Here is a 17305-nt window from a genome sequence, read left to right on the forward strand (position 1 = left end):
TGTTTTCTCTGTTCGTAAAATTGTTTTATTTTCACATACTATTCTTGTCAGAGAAATAGGTTTTTGTAAGACTAACTTTTCCAGATGAACTCAACAGTTACTTTGCATCGATATTTACAGAAGAAAAACCCTTTGTGTCAATAAGAAATTATGGGAGAGAAGTTGAAAAAATGTAATTAATGATGTTGAAATTTCATATGTTTATTTAATGAAAAAACTTTTGATCCTACAGGCCAGTAAGACTCCTGATATTGATGGCATACACCTTCTAATCTTAAGGGAGGCGGCAAGTGAGTGCATTGAACCACTGAGGCTAATTGTGAAAGCTTCACTGGACTCTGGAGTGATTCCATTGGATTGGAAAAGTGCCAATGTATCTCCAATACATAAGGGTAGTTCTAAGAGTGAAGTGAGAAATTACCAACCAGTTAATCTAACATCAGTAGTAGGGAAAACCATGGAGACTGTGATCAAGGATAGACTTCAGGATCATTTAGATAGAAATGGAATTCTGAAGGATACTCAACATGATTTTGTGAAGGGAAAATCATGTTTGACTAATCTGGTTAGCTATTTTGACAGGGTTACTCAAGAGCTGGATTTAAGGAATAATTTTGACATTGTTTATTTGGATTTCAGCAAAGCATTTGACTCAGTCCCACATAAGCAGTTACTTTATAAGCTGGAACAGGTTACAATCATATTTTAGTATTAAATCAGCTCACACCAACCATAAGAATAAGTATTTACTGTAACTAAATTATTTATTTACATATTAAAATAAAATAAATATTTACAAAAACTGCTATTATATTAAATATACATGTAAAAACATTAAAACTATGATAAAATCCTTGAGATAAAATACACTAAAATAAACCGGATTAAAAGCAATAAAAACGATAAAAATCTCTGGAGCTTTCGGAAGCTTGCGCTCCCTTCCTCAGCAGTAACAAAACTTCCTGCAGCACGTCCATATATATAACAGGCTCATTGGTACCTATACAGGTTACAATCACTGGGAAAATTCTTAGATGGATAGCAGGATGGCTTCAGGGCAGAAGGCAGAGTGTTGTGATAAATGGTTATTCTTCAGATTGGGTTGATGTAAGAAGTGGGGTTCCCCAAGGATCAGTATTAGGACCACTGTTGTTTTTAATTTTCATAAACGACATTGATGAAGGGATAAAGGGTGTGATGTCTAAATTTGCAGATGATGTTAAAATTGGTAGAGTAGTTAATGATCACTGTCAAGCCGAGCTAGATAGACTTCTGAGATGGTCAGAAAAATGGCGGCTATGCTTTAATCCAACAAAGTGTAAGGTATTACACCTGGGGAACAGTAACCCCAAAATAACTTATACACTTGGTGATGTTCAACTAAAGCCAGTAGTGGAGGAAACAGACTTGGGTGTTACGATACAGTTAGGCATAAAGTTCTCCAGGCAATGAAGAAATAAAGTTCTCCAAGTTGCAATGAAGGCCCATGGTGTTCTATCGATGATTTATCGAACAATTTCTAATAGAGATATGACATCATAATTTCTTTATATAAGGCTATTGTTAGACCACACTTGGAATACTGTGTTCAAGTATGGAGACTGCACCTAAAGAAAGACATTGTGCTTCTTGAAAGTGTCCAATGACAGGTAACTCGCCTGGTGGGATTGGCAAAAGGGTGTCCATATGACGAAAGACTTCAAATATGTATATGTGGGTTGCAGATCTTGGAAACTAGGCACCTTAGAGGAGACTTGATCGAGGTGTTTAAGGCTCTGAGAGGCATAAGTAAAATGAATGAAGGCAAAATTTTCACAGTTATAAATGATTCTAGAACTAGGAGCCATAATTTCAAGTTACGGGGTGGGGAGATGTTTAGACTGGATTGCAGGAAGTTTCATTTTAGCCAGCGAATTATAAATTACTGGAATAAGTTACCTACATGGGTGGAAGAAGTTGACAGTTTGGGGAAATTCAAAGGTCAGCTGGATAATTACCTACAGGAGGAGGGAAACACATAGGTTATCTCTTTCCTTTTCTCTTGTTAATTATATATATATATATATATTTTAATTTTCTTCTTATTTTTATTATTATTTTTATTTTATTTTATTTTATTTTTTGCTGGTGGAGCATAAGCGAAAGGCTTCCGTGTACCATGTGGCCATTAATGTATACTCAGGGGCTCACATCTGGTGAGTATGGGCTTGGCACACCCAGTGTCCTGAGCTGGATATCATCATTCTTCTCTTTCTCGGTGATTCCTTTTTACTTCTCTCTCTCTCTCTCTCTCTCTCTCTCTCTCTCTCTCTCTCTCTCTCTCTCTCTCTCTCAGGGTAACTCGGGAAGTTTTTTTGGCTGATGCAGCATAAGTCTCAGGCTTCCTTGCACCAAATAGCTAATAATAATACTGTTCAAACACTTTGCAGTAAAATAAAGTCGTTTATTATTGATCTTACGGAAATCAAAGAAACTGGATACAAAAAATAATTTTGATTTCATATACTTGGATTTTAGGAAAGCTTTTGATACTGTTGCACATGAAAGACTATTGCACAAATTGAGCAGTATGGCCTTAAGGACAAGTTGCTACATTGTATGAAAGGGTGGTTGAGTGGGAGAAAACAGAGAGTGGTAATCAACGGACACTGCTTTTCATGGACTAATATTATTAGTGGTATCCCCAAGGGTACGGTGTTGGGCCCATTGTTGTTTTTTATATTTATCAATGATATTGATGAAGGTATATCAGGCTTAACATTCAAGTTTGTAGATGATACAAAGGTTGGTTAGGTTGTTAATGACAGTAAAGACAGTATGCTACTTCAACAGGATCTAGAAAAGTTGGGTAGATCAACTGTGAAATGGCAACTGAAGTTTAACATTGACAAATGCAAAGTATTGCATATGCGTAGAAGTAATCCCAGAGAAATGTACCAACTGTGTGTTACTACACTCAGGGTGGTAGAGAATCAAAAAAGACCTGGGGGTAATTGTGCAGTCATATTTGAAGTTTTCTGAGCAGTGCAGACAGGTGGCTAGAGCAGGTCATGGGGTTTTGTCAATGATATTCAGGAATTTTGCTAGTAGGGATAAGAAGGTGACTATCCCTTTGTATAAGGCAATGGTCAGGATGCACCTTGAGTACTGTGTACAGGTCTGGAGGCCTCATTTCAAGAAGGATGTAGACTTACTAGAACAAATACAGAGAAAAGCAACGAGATTGGTGATAGGAATGAAGGAGTCCTCTCATGAAGAAAGGCTTAAGTTCTGCAAATTGCAGTGTCTGTAGACTAGATACCTACGAGGTGATCTGATTGAAGTATATAAAGCCTTGAATGGGTTGAGCAGGCTCAATGCTGATGGGGAGTTATATTAAAGGAGGCAGCAAAGCAACTAAGCAAACCCTTAGCCATAATTATGAGAGCATCCTTGGACTCAGGGGAGGTTCCCATGGACTGGAGATGTGCAAATGTATCCCCAATTCACAAAGGCGGATCGAAGGGTGACACGAGTAATTACAGACCAGTTAGTTTAACTTCTGTTCCGGGTAAAATAATGGAGTCACTGGTTAAAGATGCATTGCTGGATCATCTAGACAAGACTGCAGCAATAATTCAGACACAGCATGGGTTTGTTAAGGGAAAGTCTTGTCTGACAAATTTGATAGGATATTATGATGTGGTTACAAAGGAACTGGATGCAAAAAATAATTTTGATATCATATATTTGGATTTCAGGAAAGCTTTTGACACTGTTGCGCATGGAAGACTATTGTACAAATTGGAGCAGAATGGTATTAAGGGTAAGTTGCTACAATGGATAAAAGGATGGTTAAGTGGGAGAAGACAGAGGGTAGTAATCAATGGGTGCTGCTCTTTGTGGACTAATGTTATTAGTGGAGTCCCACAGGGTTCGGTGTTAGGTCCACTGTTGTTTTGTATATTTATCAATGATACTGATGAAGGAATATCAGGCTTAGTGTCGAAGTTTGCAGATGGTACAAAGGTTGGCAGGGTTGTTAATGACAGTAATGGCAGTCTGCTACTGCAACAGGATCTAGATAATTTGGGCAGATGGGCTAAGAAGTGGCAACTGAAGTTTAAACTTGACAAATGCAAAGTACTGAATATGGGTAAAAGTAACCCCAGAGAAACGTACCAACTGTGTGGTACTACACTTAAGGTGGTAAAAAATGAAAAAGACCTGGGAGTAATTGTGCAGGCAGATATGAAGTTTTCTGAGCAATGCAGACAGGCTACCAGGCCAGGTCATGGGGTTTTGTCAATGATATATAGGAATTTTGCTAGCAGGAAAAAGGAGGTGATTATCCCTCTGTATAAGGCAATGGTCAGGCCACACCTTGAGCACTGCGTACAGGTCTGGAGGCCTCATTTTAGGAAGTATGTAGATTTACTTGAGCCTGTACATAGAAGGGCAACAAGATTGGTGAGGAGATTGAAGGGATCTTGAATGGGTTGAGCACGCTGAATTCTGATGGGATCCTTCCACTTGTTCAGATTACGAATCTAATGGGACATAAATTCAAATTAAGAAAAGACAGATGTAGAATAGATGTGCGGAATTTTGTCTTTAGCCAGCGGGTGGTTAATTGCTGGAACAAACTTCCATCTGTCGTTGTGGAAGTCGATAGGTTGAATAAATTTAAGGAGGAACTGGACAGGCATTTGGAGGGAATTGTGTGATTTTTTTTTTTTTTTTTTGGCTGATGCTGCATAAGCTCATATACACATGCTTTCTTGCATCACATGCCACTACTACTACTATCTGCATGCCTTTTCTTTAGATACTTCCATGGGCACTGTTCTTCTGAATTGGCTTGTATAATTCCCATTCTCCCTTTAAGTCCAGTGACTTGCTGCAACCAGTTAGTGTCCTTTTACTGTATAACTTTAAACTCACAGAACCCACTTTTCTTCATTGTCTTCATTTATTCCTTCAACTTCCATTTTCTGGAACAACCTCCCTTTGTACATATTTCTGAAAATTACAATCTATAGAAATTCAAGTCTAATGTCAACAGTGATCTTCTCAACCTTCAGCCCTGCATGGTACTAAGTACTATAGGTTCTAATACCTCTCATGCCTGTGGTTTTCATTAAAAAAAGGTGTGTAAAGGTTAATATTTTAGTTTAGTTCTTTTTAATTCTTTCTTAATTAGTTAATTTTCAGTTTCCAGTACAATGCCACATGTTGAGCTGTTTTCAAAGAACTTACACACCTTGAAGTCATAACTCCTTAGAATTCTGAAAGATTTCTTTATTGGGAAGGCTGCATTTATGCAATCTTATATGCAGAATGAATAGAGCTCCCCATAAACTGTTTCACTTTTTTAAACCACATATCATGCACATTAGCCTGCAACCACACACTTGTTTGTAGGCGGCTCTGTAGCCAGGTGGGCAGGAGCAGCAGTGCGTAGCACATGCTTCTTGATTAGACCAGGGTTCGAGCCCATGACCACCAAATATGGAGGATGCAGAAAGTTCAGGGAATGACCACCGCATATCTCCGGAGCAATATGGCTTTAGTTGCTAATGCTCCTAAAAACCAAATAACAACAACAACTTATTTGTATGGCCAATGGATGATGGTCACATCTATGAGTAGTCCAATATAGTTCAAACAACAATAGGATTTTTTGACAAGATATTTGTAATATCTTGTCAAATGTTGCAAGAAAGTAAGACGATGCAAGAAAGTAAGTTTATATAAAGCATCACACACAAAAAAAAAAAAAAAAAAAAAAACCTCCACAGCAACTGTCCATCCATTCCAATAATTTGTTTAGTTCTTCCTTGAATTAATTCAAAATACTCACTTCCACAGATCAAAGTTTGTTTCAACATCTCAACCAACCACTAGCTGAAGGTAAACTTCTGCATATCTGTCCTGCAGCCATCCTTCCTCAGTTTGAATTATGCTGCATCATGTTTGTGTGTTCTGAGCTAGAGAAAGAGTCCCATCAGCTTACTCAATCTATTTAAAGCCTAAAACACCTGTCAGATCACTATGCAGGTGCCTAGTCTCCTAATGATGCAATTTGCAGTTCTGAAGCATTTCTTAATGGCTACCCTTTTGTTCCATTCTCCATTCTCTGCACTCATTCCAACAAAACTACATCCTTCAAAAAATGAGGTCTCTAGACCTGTATAAGGACTCAAGAATCAGCCTAACCATTGCTTTGTACAGTGGGATAATCACCTGCTTATACCTAGCAAAGTTCCTGTATATCATTGACAAAAACCTCATGAGCTATCCTGGCAGCCTGCCTGCACTGCTCAGAGAACTTCATATCTGACTGCATAATTACCCCGAGCCCTTTTTCATTTTCTACTAACCTGAGTGTAGTACCACACAGTTGGTACATTAATCTGGGATTATTGACATCCGTATGCAGTAGTTTGCATTTGCCAACGTTAAACTTCTATTCAATATTCACTCAGCTTTTTGTGATGTAGTTTATTATTATTTCCTACTGGATTTTAATAAAAATGGAACTGCAACAAATATTTCATGCTCCTGATTTCATTTCATATTTCTGCTGCAATTAATATAATAAGCAAATAATAATAATTTGTGATTTATATATTTAGCCAACTGATAAAAAAAAAAGCAATAACTCTATGAATGAACTGAGAACATTTCATTTTTGTGCTTCAACCATATTGTCAATTAGAACGGGCAACAAACATCATATCTAGCACTTCGTCTAAAATGGTATTTTAGCTGCAATATTTATAGCCTATAAAATATGTATGAAAAGAAGAAATAATTGTTGAATTTATATTTGTCTGATTTTAATAAAAATTTGGAATGGCTTGACAAATTTTTGTAATAGAGCTAAATATAAAATATGATGAAAATCCATCCATTGGAAATTAAGTTTATAGGTTTACTAGAAATAGTGAAAACAACAGAAGCTCAAAAGAAATTACATACAGGTAGTTCTTGACTTTACGAGTTAATTCGTTCTTAGCACGTGCTTGAGAATTAAATGCCATAGACATAACGTTAAAAATAGGGGTTATGTTCTCAATAATGAAATTAGTTAGCTAATTATTTTTCTCAACAATGATTGATTTATCCAAAGAAATTAAAACGCAGCCTGTAAAATCAAGCAACTTATAATAATAAAGAAATTATTTATGACATACAAATTTTAAAAAATGTTTATTCTTCATCATCGACTAAATGCACACTCGTTGATCACTTATTATTGGCTCAGCACTCATTGGTTTGTTGCACAAGGAGTCTTCAAGAGGCTTTATTTCCAAAATAATCTTCTCTTTTCTTTATAAATTTCAGTTTGTTTGTTTGTTATTTGGTTTTTAGGAGCATTAGCAACTAAGGCCATATTGCTCCGGGATATGCGGTGGTCATTCCCTGACCTTTCCGCATCCTCCGTATTTGGTGGTGACGGGCTCGAACCCCGGTCTAATCAAGAAGCGTGTGCTAAGCACTGCTGCTCCTTCCCACCTGGCTACGGAGGCGCCTATAAATTTCAGTAGATGCATAAGCATATTTTAACGGAACGCACAATTTGCAACTAACATGATTTGCACGGAGTAACAAGTTTACGAACAATAAACCGGAAAGTGCAAATTGTTTTTATTATTTTATGGTTGTGACCTCCAGAAATGTGCTTTAGAAAAATGTCATAAAGGCATTCAAATTGGTTCTTATAACAGAACATATGATAACGATGAAAATGTAGTGCTTTTAATGATTTGAATTGGTAACTAATACAATTTAAACTATAAAAATGACCTTTTAGAGAGTTATATAGCAAAAATTTCAACTTCTGAGGTCATGGAACAAATTACCAAAAAACAATGTGTTATTGGGTTCACATTACGATATTTTCACGATACGATGGTGTCTCTGGAACGAATTAATATCGTAAAGCTAGGTACACTGTATAGCTACGTGTGTGGTTTGAAATGTGATATTTATGAATGTTTAACAATCATTTTTTGCAATTAATGTTCATATTTTTGATTTTGTTGATACTTGACAAAAAAAAAAAAAAAAAAAAAAAACTCGTAAACCTGGGAACTCCGTAAAGCGAGAACTGCCTGTATATGCAAATGCACCTAAAAAATACTTTTAGAACATATGAACAAAGAATATGTTTTTAAAATATTTGATAGTAATTAATGCATGTGATATATTTTTAAAATATTCTTAAAATATATGAAATTCATTAATTACTTATTATTACTATTAAATTTGGAAGAAAGGTTCCAGAACACTGTTTCCGCCTGCTCTGGCTTGAAGATGAATCTATATCAAAAGTTTTCTGGATTATGATTGCAAGAAGTTGCCAGATATATGTACATCAATCATATGTGCAAATGATATGTAGTTTTAAGATACCCATACAAAAACATCAGTAAATGATAAAGTAATGATTGTTTTCTGGAGATTATTTAATTTAGTAAAAGAAAAGCTTTATTCAATATTCTTTGTGCTAGGCACACTTCAAATGGTACCTCAGCGCTTCAGTAATTGTAGAAATGGAATTAGTTACCTGCAACCACTTGGTAAGTATTACGATTCAGAAAACTTATCTTGCTAAATCAAAAATCAATATTTTTCCAGTAGTAACATAGGAAAAAGTAAACTAAAATTCTGCTATAATTAATTAGTCACAGTTTCTTTTTTTATGGTTCTGCATAAAAATAGATAGTTAAAAATGAATTTTTTTGCAGTTCTAGAATTATGTTTCAGGTAGGTTGCATATTTCTAAAATTTCCTTAAAAAAAACATGTTGCAATGCTGGAAAGTGGTTAAATTAAATGTAATAAACAATATGTTGATGCAGTGCTCTTGAAATAATTAACAAGTTTTATAACATCAAGGAGTTGAATACATGGCTGCAGTGATGCTACCAGAAATGTATGGGGAGGGGATTGTACTTGCAGCATTGATAGCTTTTAAACATGACAGCACAATTGTATAAAATAAATAAAATGTTCTTGGGGACTTTAGCTCTGGCAACATCTTCCCCTGTGGATGCATCTATACATGGCTACATATGGGCAACGAGTTGAGCAAATCATCTTGTGTCATAGACAAAAAAAAAAATAAGAAAGAAATGAAATTAACAGAGAGTGGCTATTAATGGCCAATGCTTTTCATAGATAATGTTATCAGTGGAGTCTCAGTGTTTGGTGTTAGGCCCTTACTATTTTCGGTATTATTTATTAACAATATTGATATAGGCTTGATGATCTCAGTTATTGACATTAATCAGGGTATATTCCTTCAAAATTAAATTTCGATGTCCCCCAGGCTATTGTAAAAGCATGTGATGTTTGTAATCAAACAATATAGGACAAATCGCCTGAAATATGAATTTTTTTAATAGAACATCTTATTTTATAAATGAATCAAATTTGAATGTTGTTAATAGGAACATAACTGTTGTTCTTTTTAATTAATGTACATAACTATATAATAATGCAGTCTCTCTCTTTTATTTAATTTTTTTTTTATGAGAGTGTGTGTATTTAGTATGTATGCAATGAATCCTCTCTCTCCATAAGACTTCTTCCCACCCCCAAAGTAGATGCCCACTGTGGATTCTCTCTTAAACCAACGAATGTAGAATTTTAGTAAGCACGTAAAAAACTGGTTTAACTTATTTCTGGTTGACTGGATGAATGGTATTTAAGATTTATGTCATTAAAATGCTTTGAACATTACTTAATACAGTAGAATATTAGCCATAACACTGGATTATACTGTATCGACCAAAGGGAAAACAAACTCACTTCCAATATTACCTGTCCTTCCCCTCTAATATTTTGTCTAGTTCTTCCTCAAATTAAAACTCCCCACTCCACAACACCAGATGGAAGTTTGTTCCAACAATCAACTGCCTACTGGCTGAAGGCAACTTTCCACATATGTCCTGCAACCATCCTTCTTCAATTTGAATTCATGCCCCTCATGTGTGTAGTCTGAACAGGAGGAAGGATGGCATCAGCAGTGAGCTTACTCAATCCATTCAATGCCTTAAACACCTCAATCAGATCTCATTGTAGGTGCTTAGTCTCCAGATGCTGCAGTTTTCAGAACTCAGCCTTTTCTTGATAAAAGCACCCTTTTGTTCTCCTCACTAATCTCAGTGCTGTTCTGTGCACCCGTTTCAACAGATCCATATCCTTCCTAAAGTGAGGCTTCCAGCCCTGTAAGCATTATTCTAGATGTGGCCTAATTATTGCCTTATACAACAGAATAATCATCTCTTTATCCCTGCTGGAAAAATTCATGTATCTCACTGAAAAAACCCTGTGTGCTAGGAGAGCATCTTGTCTGCACTGTTCAGAGAATTTCATGTCTAACTATACAATTACTCCCAGGTCTCTTTCATTCTGCACTATCCTCAGTGTGGTACCACTCAGTTGGTATGTTTTTCTGGGAATACCTAGCCATGTACAGTACATTTCATCTATTAAATTTTGTTAAATTTTATTTGCTAAATCTCAGACCATCAGTCCAATTTTTCTAGGTCTTGTTGTGTTGCAGTAGCATGCCCTGATTACTGTTATTAACCACTGTGCCAATGTTTGTATCATTCACAAATTAAACATTAAACCTGGTATGCCTTTACTAGTATCATTAATAAATATTGAACATAACAATGGGTCCAGCATTGAACCCTGGAAGACTCCATTAATAGCATTAGTCCAAGAAGAGCAGTGCCAAATGAAAATCAGTTCCCGTATTCTTCCACTAAAGTGACTCTTTATCCATAGTAGTAACTTGCTATTAGTGCTACATTGTTCCAGTTTGTACAGCAGTCTTATGTGGAACAGTATCGAAAGCTTTTTTGAAATCTAAGTTTACGATATCAAAATTATTTTTGACATCATAAATTTGTCTTTCAGATTGCCATACAAGATTGCCCCTTCAACAAATCCATGCTGTGACTGCCATATACTTGCATTACTTCTTTAACTAATGACTCCATTATTTACTCTGGAAGTCAAACTTAGAGCTCTGTAATTACATCACCCACTGATCCCATTTTGTGCATAGGAAAGACATTTGCACAATACAAGGACCTCCCATGTTACCAGGGATTTTTCTGAGCTGTTGCCTTGATCACCTACAAACTTGTGGGATTACTTACAGAGCTGTTTAAAACTTTTTTTTAAATGAATTTGGACTGTCCGCCAAAAGATCCTTTGCCTCTTATTTTTTAATGTCCTCTAGACTATCAATTGTTATTTTTTCAACAGTGATTTGATTTAAAAGAACAAGAAGTTGGCCAGCAGGTGGAATCATGAGGGGAATTTGTTCCACAATCCCACAGTTTGTCAAAAATGCCTTGATAGTAATAGCAAGATGCAACCAAGCATTATTGTGCAATAGCATTAGCATTAGTTGAGGCATATGATGCAAGAAAGCAAGCTTATACAGCATCAGACAAAAAAAAAAAAAACCCATTCCATTTCACCCATTCGGTCACTCCAGATGTTTGTCTAGTTCAGCCTTAAATTTATTTAACCTATCAACTTCCACAACTGATGGAAGTATATTCCAGCAATCAACTACCCGCTGGATAAAGGCAAATTTCTGCACGTCTTTTCTGCAACTGTCTTTCCTCAAACTTAAGCCTTTCTTGGTAAGAGTATCCTTTGTTCCTCTCACCAATCTTTTTGCCTTTCTTTGTACTCATTCTAGCAACTCTACATCCTTCCTAAAATGAGGCCTCCAGACTTGCACACAGAAGTCAAGGTGTGGCCGGACCATTGCCTTATACAAGGTAATAATCACCTCTTTGTCTCTGCTAGCAAAATTCCTATATATCATTAACAAGACTCCATGGGCTCAAACAGTATTTCTTAGTTGGTATGAAAAGCCTAGTAGCTTCTAATGAAATGCCTTCAAGGAATTTTTAATTCCTTGAAGGCATTTCATTAGGGTGCCTCCATAGCCAGGTGGGCAGGAGCAGCAGTGCATAGCACACGCTTCTTGATTAGACCGGGGTTCGAGCCCGTGACCACCAAATACGGAGGATGCGGAAAGGTCAGGGAATGACCACCGCATATTCCCAGAGCAATATGGCCTTAGTTGCTAATGCTCCTAAAAACCAAATAACAACAACAGCAGCATTTCATTAGAAGCTACTAGGCTTTTCAAGGAATTTTTAATTCCTTTAAGGCATTTCATTTAGAATTCACTGGTTTTTTTTTTGTTATCAGTTGATCCCACTTTATAGAATTTAAAAACTGTCTGAGACCACTGTAGCCACCTTTACGAAAGCAAAAACCCCTCCTTTACCCTTGATGGTAGTTACATCTTTAAGTAAATCCCACATCAGTACACTGTGATCACTGTCACTTAGTGGTTCCTTTATCTGCAGATTCTTAATACATGAAGAATCACTGCTGATAATCAGATCAAGAGTATTACTCCCTCTGCTTGCCCCTCGAACATGTTACTCTGGTTGTTGTTGTTGTTGGGTTTTTTTGGCGCAAGAGCTACTTTGGCCATATTGCGCCTGTTCTTGTCGAGAGACACAGTAATGATTAATAAAAAGGGTTTATAGGAGCATAAATATATTAATCTGTTTTAGATAGTGGAAAAACTCAAGTAAATTGGAGTTGTCTCCAATCATATGTCTAATTTGAAGAGGTTCATTTAAATTTGATAGGGATCGGAATGATGTGTTTCTGGCATACTGATGGTGAGTGCACTCTATAAGAATATGTTTAATGGTTAGCGTTGAATTACAGTGGAAGCACAGTGGTGGATTATTTCCTCGCAATAAATAGTGATGTGTAAGTTGGGTATGACCTATATGTGCTCTGGCAAGCACACCCTCTTCATGTCTGTTTAAACGGAAACTAGATTTCCATAGCTGTGGATTCTGTTTTATATTTCGTAACTTGTTATTTACCTGATTATGCCAAATTTCTCGCCATTTTTCCTTGCAAATGCGGCGTATGATTGATTTGTAGTCTGTGTAAGGAATCCGGATGTGGTTATTATCAGTGGGGTTTCTTGCTGCTTTATCTGCACTCTCATTTCCTGGTATTCCAGTGTGCCCTGGAATCCAACAGAATGTGACAGTCTGCCTATTGTTATGAAATTTGGATATTTGAGTTCTTATTTGATTTATTAGTGGATGTGGAGAGCGAGAATTGCCTTGGAGGGCTGTCACTGCACTCAAGGAGTCTGTATAGATAATAGTCTTCGGAGTGAAAACATGAGCAAGTAAGGTCAAACCCATCTTAATGGCATAGAGTTCTGCAGTGAAAATGCTGCATTCTTGTGGTAATGAAACAGACACTGTTGATGTTGGTAGCACCACAGCAGCTCCCACAGCTGTGTCATTTTTAGAGCCATCAGTATAAATTTGCAAAGTGTCTGCATTTGCCAAAGAGTGAGCTGCATGTAGTTTCTGAATGGTTGGATTGTTCAGGGAGTGTTTCCCCCAACGTCGGAAATAGTCATCACATGAAGGTATACACACTTTCCATGGAGACTGTACAATTTCTCTGTCTTGATGTAAATTGTCCAACTGCATATTCCACTGCTGAATCAGTTCTCGTAGACGGATTCCTGTAGGTTTGTTTTCAAGAGGCTTATTTCTGAAAAGGTTTACCCATTGTGGATCATAGAGGTATGACCAGATAGGATGAGATGGAAGGCTATATATTTTAACTGCATAATTGAGGAGCAGCATCTTTCTCCGAAGGTGGAGTGGAGGTTCATTGGCCTCTATATATAAGCTTTGCACCGGCGAAGTCCTGAATGCCCCAAGAGCTATCCTGAGCGCACTATGTTGTATTGTGTTGAGACAGGCTAACAGAGTCTTTCGGGCAGAGTCATAAACAGGAGCACCATAATCTAATCGAGATCTGATTAAGGCCCGGTATAGGTGGAGTAGAGTATAGCGATCAGCTCCCCATGTCATAGATGAGATGACTTTAAGTATATTCAGCTTTTTCATACAGACAGTTCGCGTTTGTAGTATGTGTTTCTGGAATGTCAGTTTAGTGTCAAGAGTTATGCCCAAGAATTGGATATTGCTGGTAATTGGTATCGGTTGTTTTTCCAGTGATAATTCAGGTTCTGGATGTAGTTGGCGTTTTTTACAAAAGTGAATGGCTGCAGTTTTGGTTGCTGATAGACGGTAACCATTACGTGAAGTCCATGACACTATTTTGTTTATTGCAAGCTGCAAATGTCGTTCAATGGAATGCATATTCTGTGAATGGCAAGATATCGCAAGATCATCCGCATAAAGATAGATTTCTACGTTACTCAAGATGTTCTGCGCTAGATTGTTTATCCTAAGAGCAAAGAGGGTAGCGCTGAGTACCGATCCCTGTGGTACACCTTCTCTTTGGATAAGAGCTTGCGAAACAGCATTACGATAACTCACTTGAAAGGTTCTAATTTTAAGGTAACTCTCTATGATCATTGGGAGTCGACCTCTGAGTCCTATAGCATATAGGTCTTGCAGAATACCATAGCGCCAGGTGGTGTCAAAGGCTTTTTCAATATCCAGGCACACCATGACAAGATGTTCTTTCCGAATAAAGGCGTACCGTATGTTACACTCAGCTTTCACCATAAGGTCTAATGTGGATCGGTTTTTGCGAAAGCCGTATCGATTACTACTGATGACTGAGTGGGATTCTATGTACCGTACAAGTCTATCGTGTACCATCTTTTCCAATGTCTTGCCCAAGCAGCTGGTAAGGGATATCGGTCTATAGTTGCATGGATTCGTCTGATCTTTCCCAGGTTTGGGAAAAGCTAGCACTGTTGAATGACACCATGAGCGAGGATAATAGCTTTCGGAGAAGACCCGATTCAGAAAAAGCAATAGGGAATTTAGAGCCTTTTTGTCTAGGTGTTGTAACATGACGTAATAAAGACCATCAGGTCCTGATGCCCCATTTCTTGATTTGTTTAGAGCAACCTGCAACTCCAACATTGTAAAGGGTTGATTATATGGGAGCGCTATTCTTGTACTGAAATTTAATTTGCTTTGCTCAGTCCTTCTTTTAAGTTGCTGAAAAGATGGTTCATATGCAGCTGTATCTGAGATATTGGCAAAGTTTTCTGCTAGAGCATTAGCTATTTCAACTGGAGATGATAAATCTTGTCCATTCCATCTCAGTATTGGAGAGGATGCTGGGAGAAATCTACCATTTAGTTTTTTTATTTTATTCCAGATTATTCTGCTGTTTGTGTTCTTCGTTATAGTAGAGGCAAACTGAATCCAAAAATCTCCTTTTTGCCTTTTTCCTTACGAATCGCGCTTTTGCTTTCAGTTTTTTGAAATTTATAAGGTTCTCGGTAGTTGGGTTTTTACGAAACAGGTTCCATGCCCTGTTTTTCTCTTTTTTTGCAAGTTGGCATGCTTCACTCCACCAAATATTGGCATGTTTAAACGAACCAGTACGCATTTTTGGTATGGCCTTGGTCGCGGCATTCAGAATCTGAGATGTGATGTGCTGTGTGGCATCATCAGTGGATTGGAAATTGATAATTTCATCATTGAATGAGATACTGAGAGCAAATAACTTCCAATCGGCCTTGGAAAATTTCCATTTTAAGCGGGAATTATTTACCTGAGGGATTCTAGTTATTTGGAATTCGCAAATTATTGGAAAATGGTCACTGTTTAGCGGATTGTCCAGAATTGTCCAGCGGATGAGTGGATATAATGTTGGAGAGCAGATTGTCAAGTCTATAGCTGTAGTTGTTCTAGTAGAGAAATGGATGTAAGTATCAGCACCAGTATTCAACAGTGTTAGATTGTGTTTGTCAAGCAGCGACTCCAGAACTTTACCTCGTCTGTCTGTATGTGGGGAGCCCCAGATCGGGTGGTGTGCATTAAAATCTCCAAATAAGCAAAATGGAGGAGGGATCTGTAGTAGAAGTACTTCTAGGTCATTATAAGTATATTCTTTGTTTGGTGATAGGTAGATTGAAACTACTGTTAACATGATTCCTAAGGAGACATGCACTGCTACTGCTTCTAAGGAAGTTTGCAGTGGAATGTGTTTAGTAGGAACTCTTGAGTTTACTAGAATGGCCACACCTCCACGCATGGTGGTATTATTATTTCTATTATGTTGATATATAGTATAGTTCTTGATTTTTGGAATTACTTGCGGAGGTAAATTAGTTTCTTGCAAACATATGCTTACCGGACTATACTGTTAGATTAGGTCATGGATATCATCGATATTACTACATAGACCTCTACAGTTCCACTGTATTATGTGATCCATTATTTGATTTTGGCGGTTGTGTTTGATTCAGTCTGTTTTTTAGGTCCAGTCTGTTTTTGTCTCTCAAATTTTATTCTTTCTTTTTTCGAAAAGATAGGATGCGCTGTGTCCATGTCATCTGCGTACAGATCTAAGATTGGCTCATCCGGGCTGATGTTTTCATTAGTATCCATATTTGTTGCATTTTGCTGACTTTTCTGCCTTGGGACTGCTGTTTTAGTTTTTATAGTTTCTGAGGAAGACTGCAAAGCCGTTGGCGGTACTGTAATTGGTGTGTTATTGGCACTGTCATTCACATGCTGTTCCATAGTAGTTTGCTGTGATTTTGAGAGTATTTCTCTAGCCCAGTCTGCAATAGACATGGATGGGGGAACTGACACGTCAGTTTGAGTGGCTGCTGACTGATATTTCTTTGTTGCTGCTGCGTAGGTGTGTTTAGTTGTAGTAAGCATAATCTGCTTCTTTGCTTCTTGGTATGTGACTTTCTGCTCTACTTTATATTGTTGGATCTTTTTTCCTGTTTTCCACAGTTCACAGGACTTTGAGTAGGCAGGGTGTTGGCCTTGACAGTTTGAACAATGTGGTGTTTCCGCATCACATTCCGTTTGTGCGTGGGATTTTGAACCACAGTTTGGACACACAGCATCCCCTCGACAGACGGTCTGAGAGTGTCCAAACTTTTGGCACTTATAACATCTGATGGGATTAGGAATGTAGGGTCTTATACGGCAATTGAGATAGCCGGCTTTAACACTAGATGGTAAATTTGGTGTGCCAAACGTAAGGATGATGTTCCGCGTTGGAACCAGCTGGCCATCTTTTTTGATCATGATGCGCTTAGCATGTGTGACTTTTTGTTCTTTTAATTCTTCGACTAATTCGTCTTCTGTGACGTTAATCAAATCCCACTCAGTGATGACCCCTTTGGAAGCATTTAGTGTCGCATGTGGGGTAACTTGCACGGGAATACCACCAAAGGCTGAGAGGTTCAGCAGAGTCTCTGATTGCTGACG

General features: G+C 37.5%; 1 protein-coding gene across 1 annotated transcript in view; it reads left to right on the forward strand.

The window, feature by feature from the left end:
• LOC150079336 (uncharacterized) overlaps positions 1 to 17305 on the forward strand; it is a 283854-nt gene that overhangs the window by 204128 nt on the left and 62421 nt on the right. The window contains exon 15 of the mRNA XM_090383035.1: positions 8499 to 8567. Within this exon, the coding sequence (XP_090239161.1) occupies positions 8499 to 8567 (69 nt within the window). The remainder of the gene's footprint in view (positions 1 to 8498; positions 8568 to 17305) is intronic.

This window comes from Mastigoproctus giganteus, chromosome 10 (genome assembly GCF_048544385.1).
Source record: "Mastigoproctus giganteus isolate SK-2022 chromosome 10, ASM4854438v1, whole genome shotgun sequence".
NCBI lineage: Eukaryota > Metazoa > Arthropoda > Arachnida > Uropygi > Thelyphonidae > Mastigoproctus > Mastigoproctus giganteus.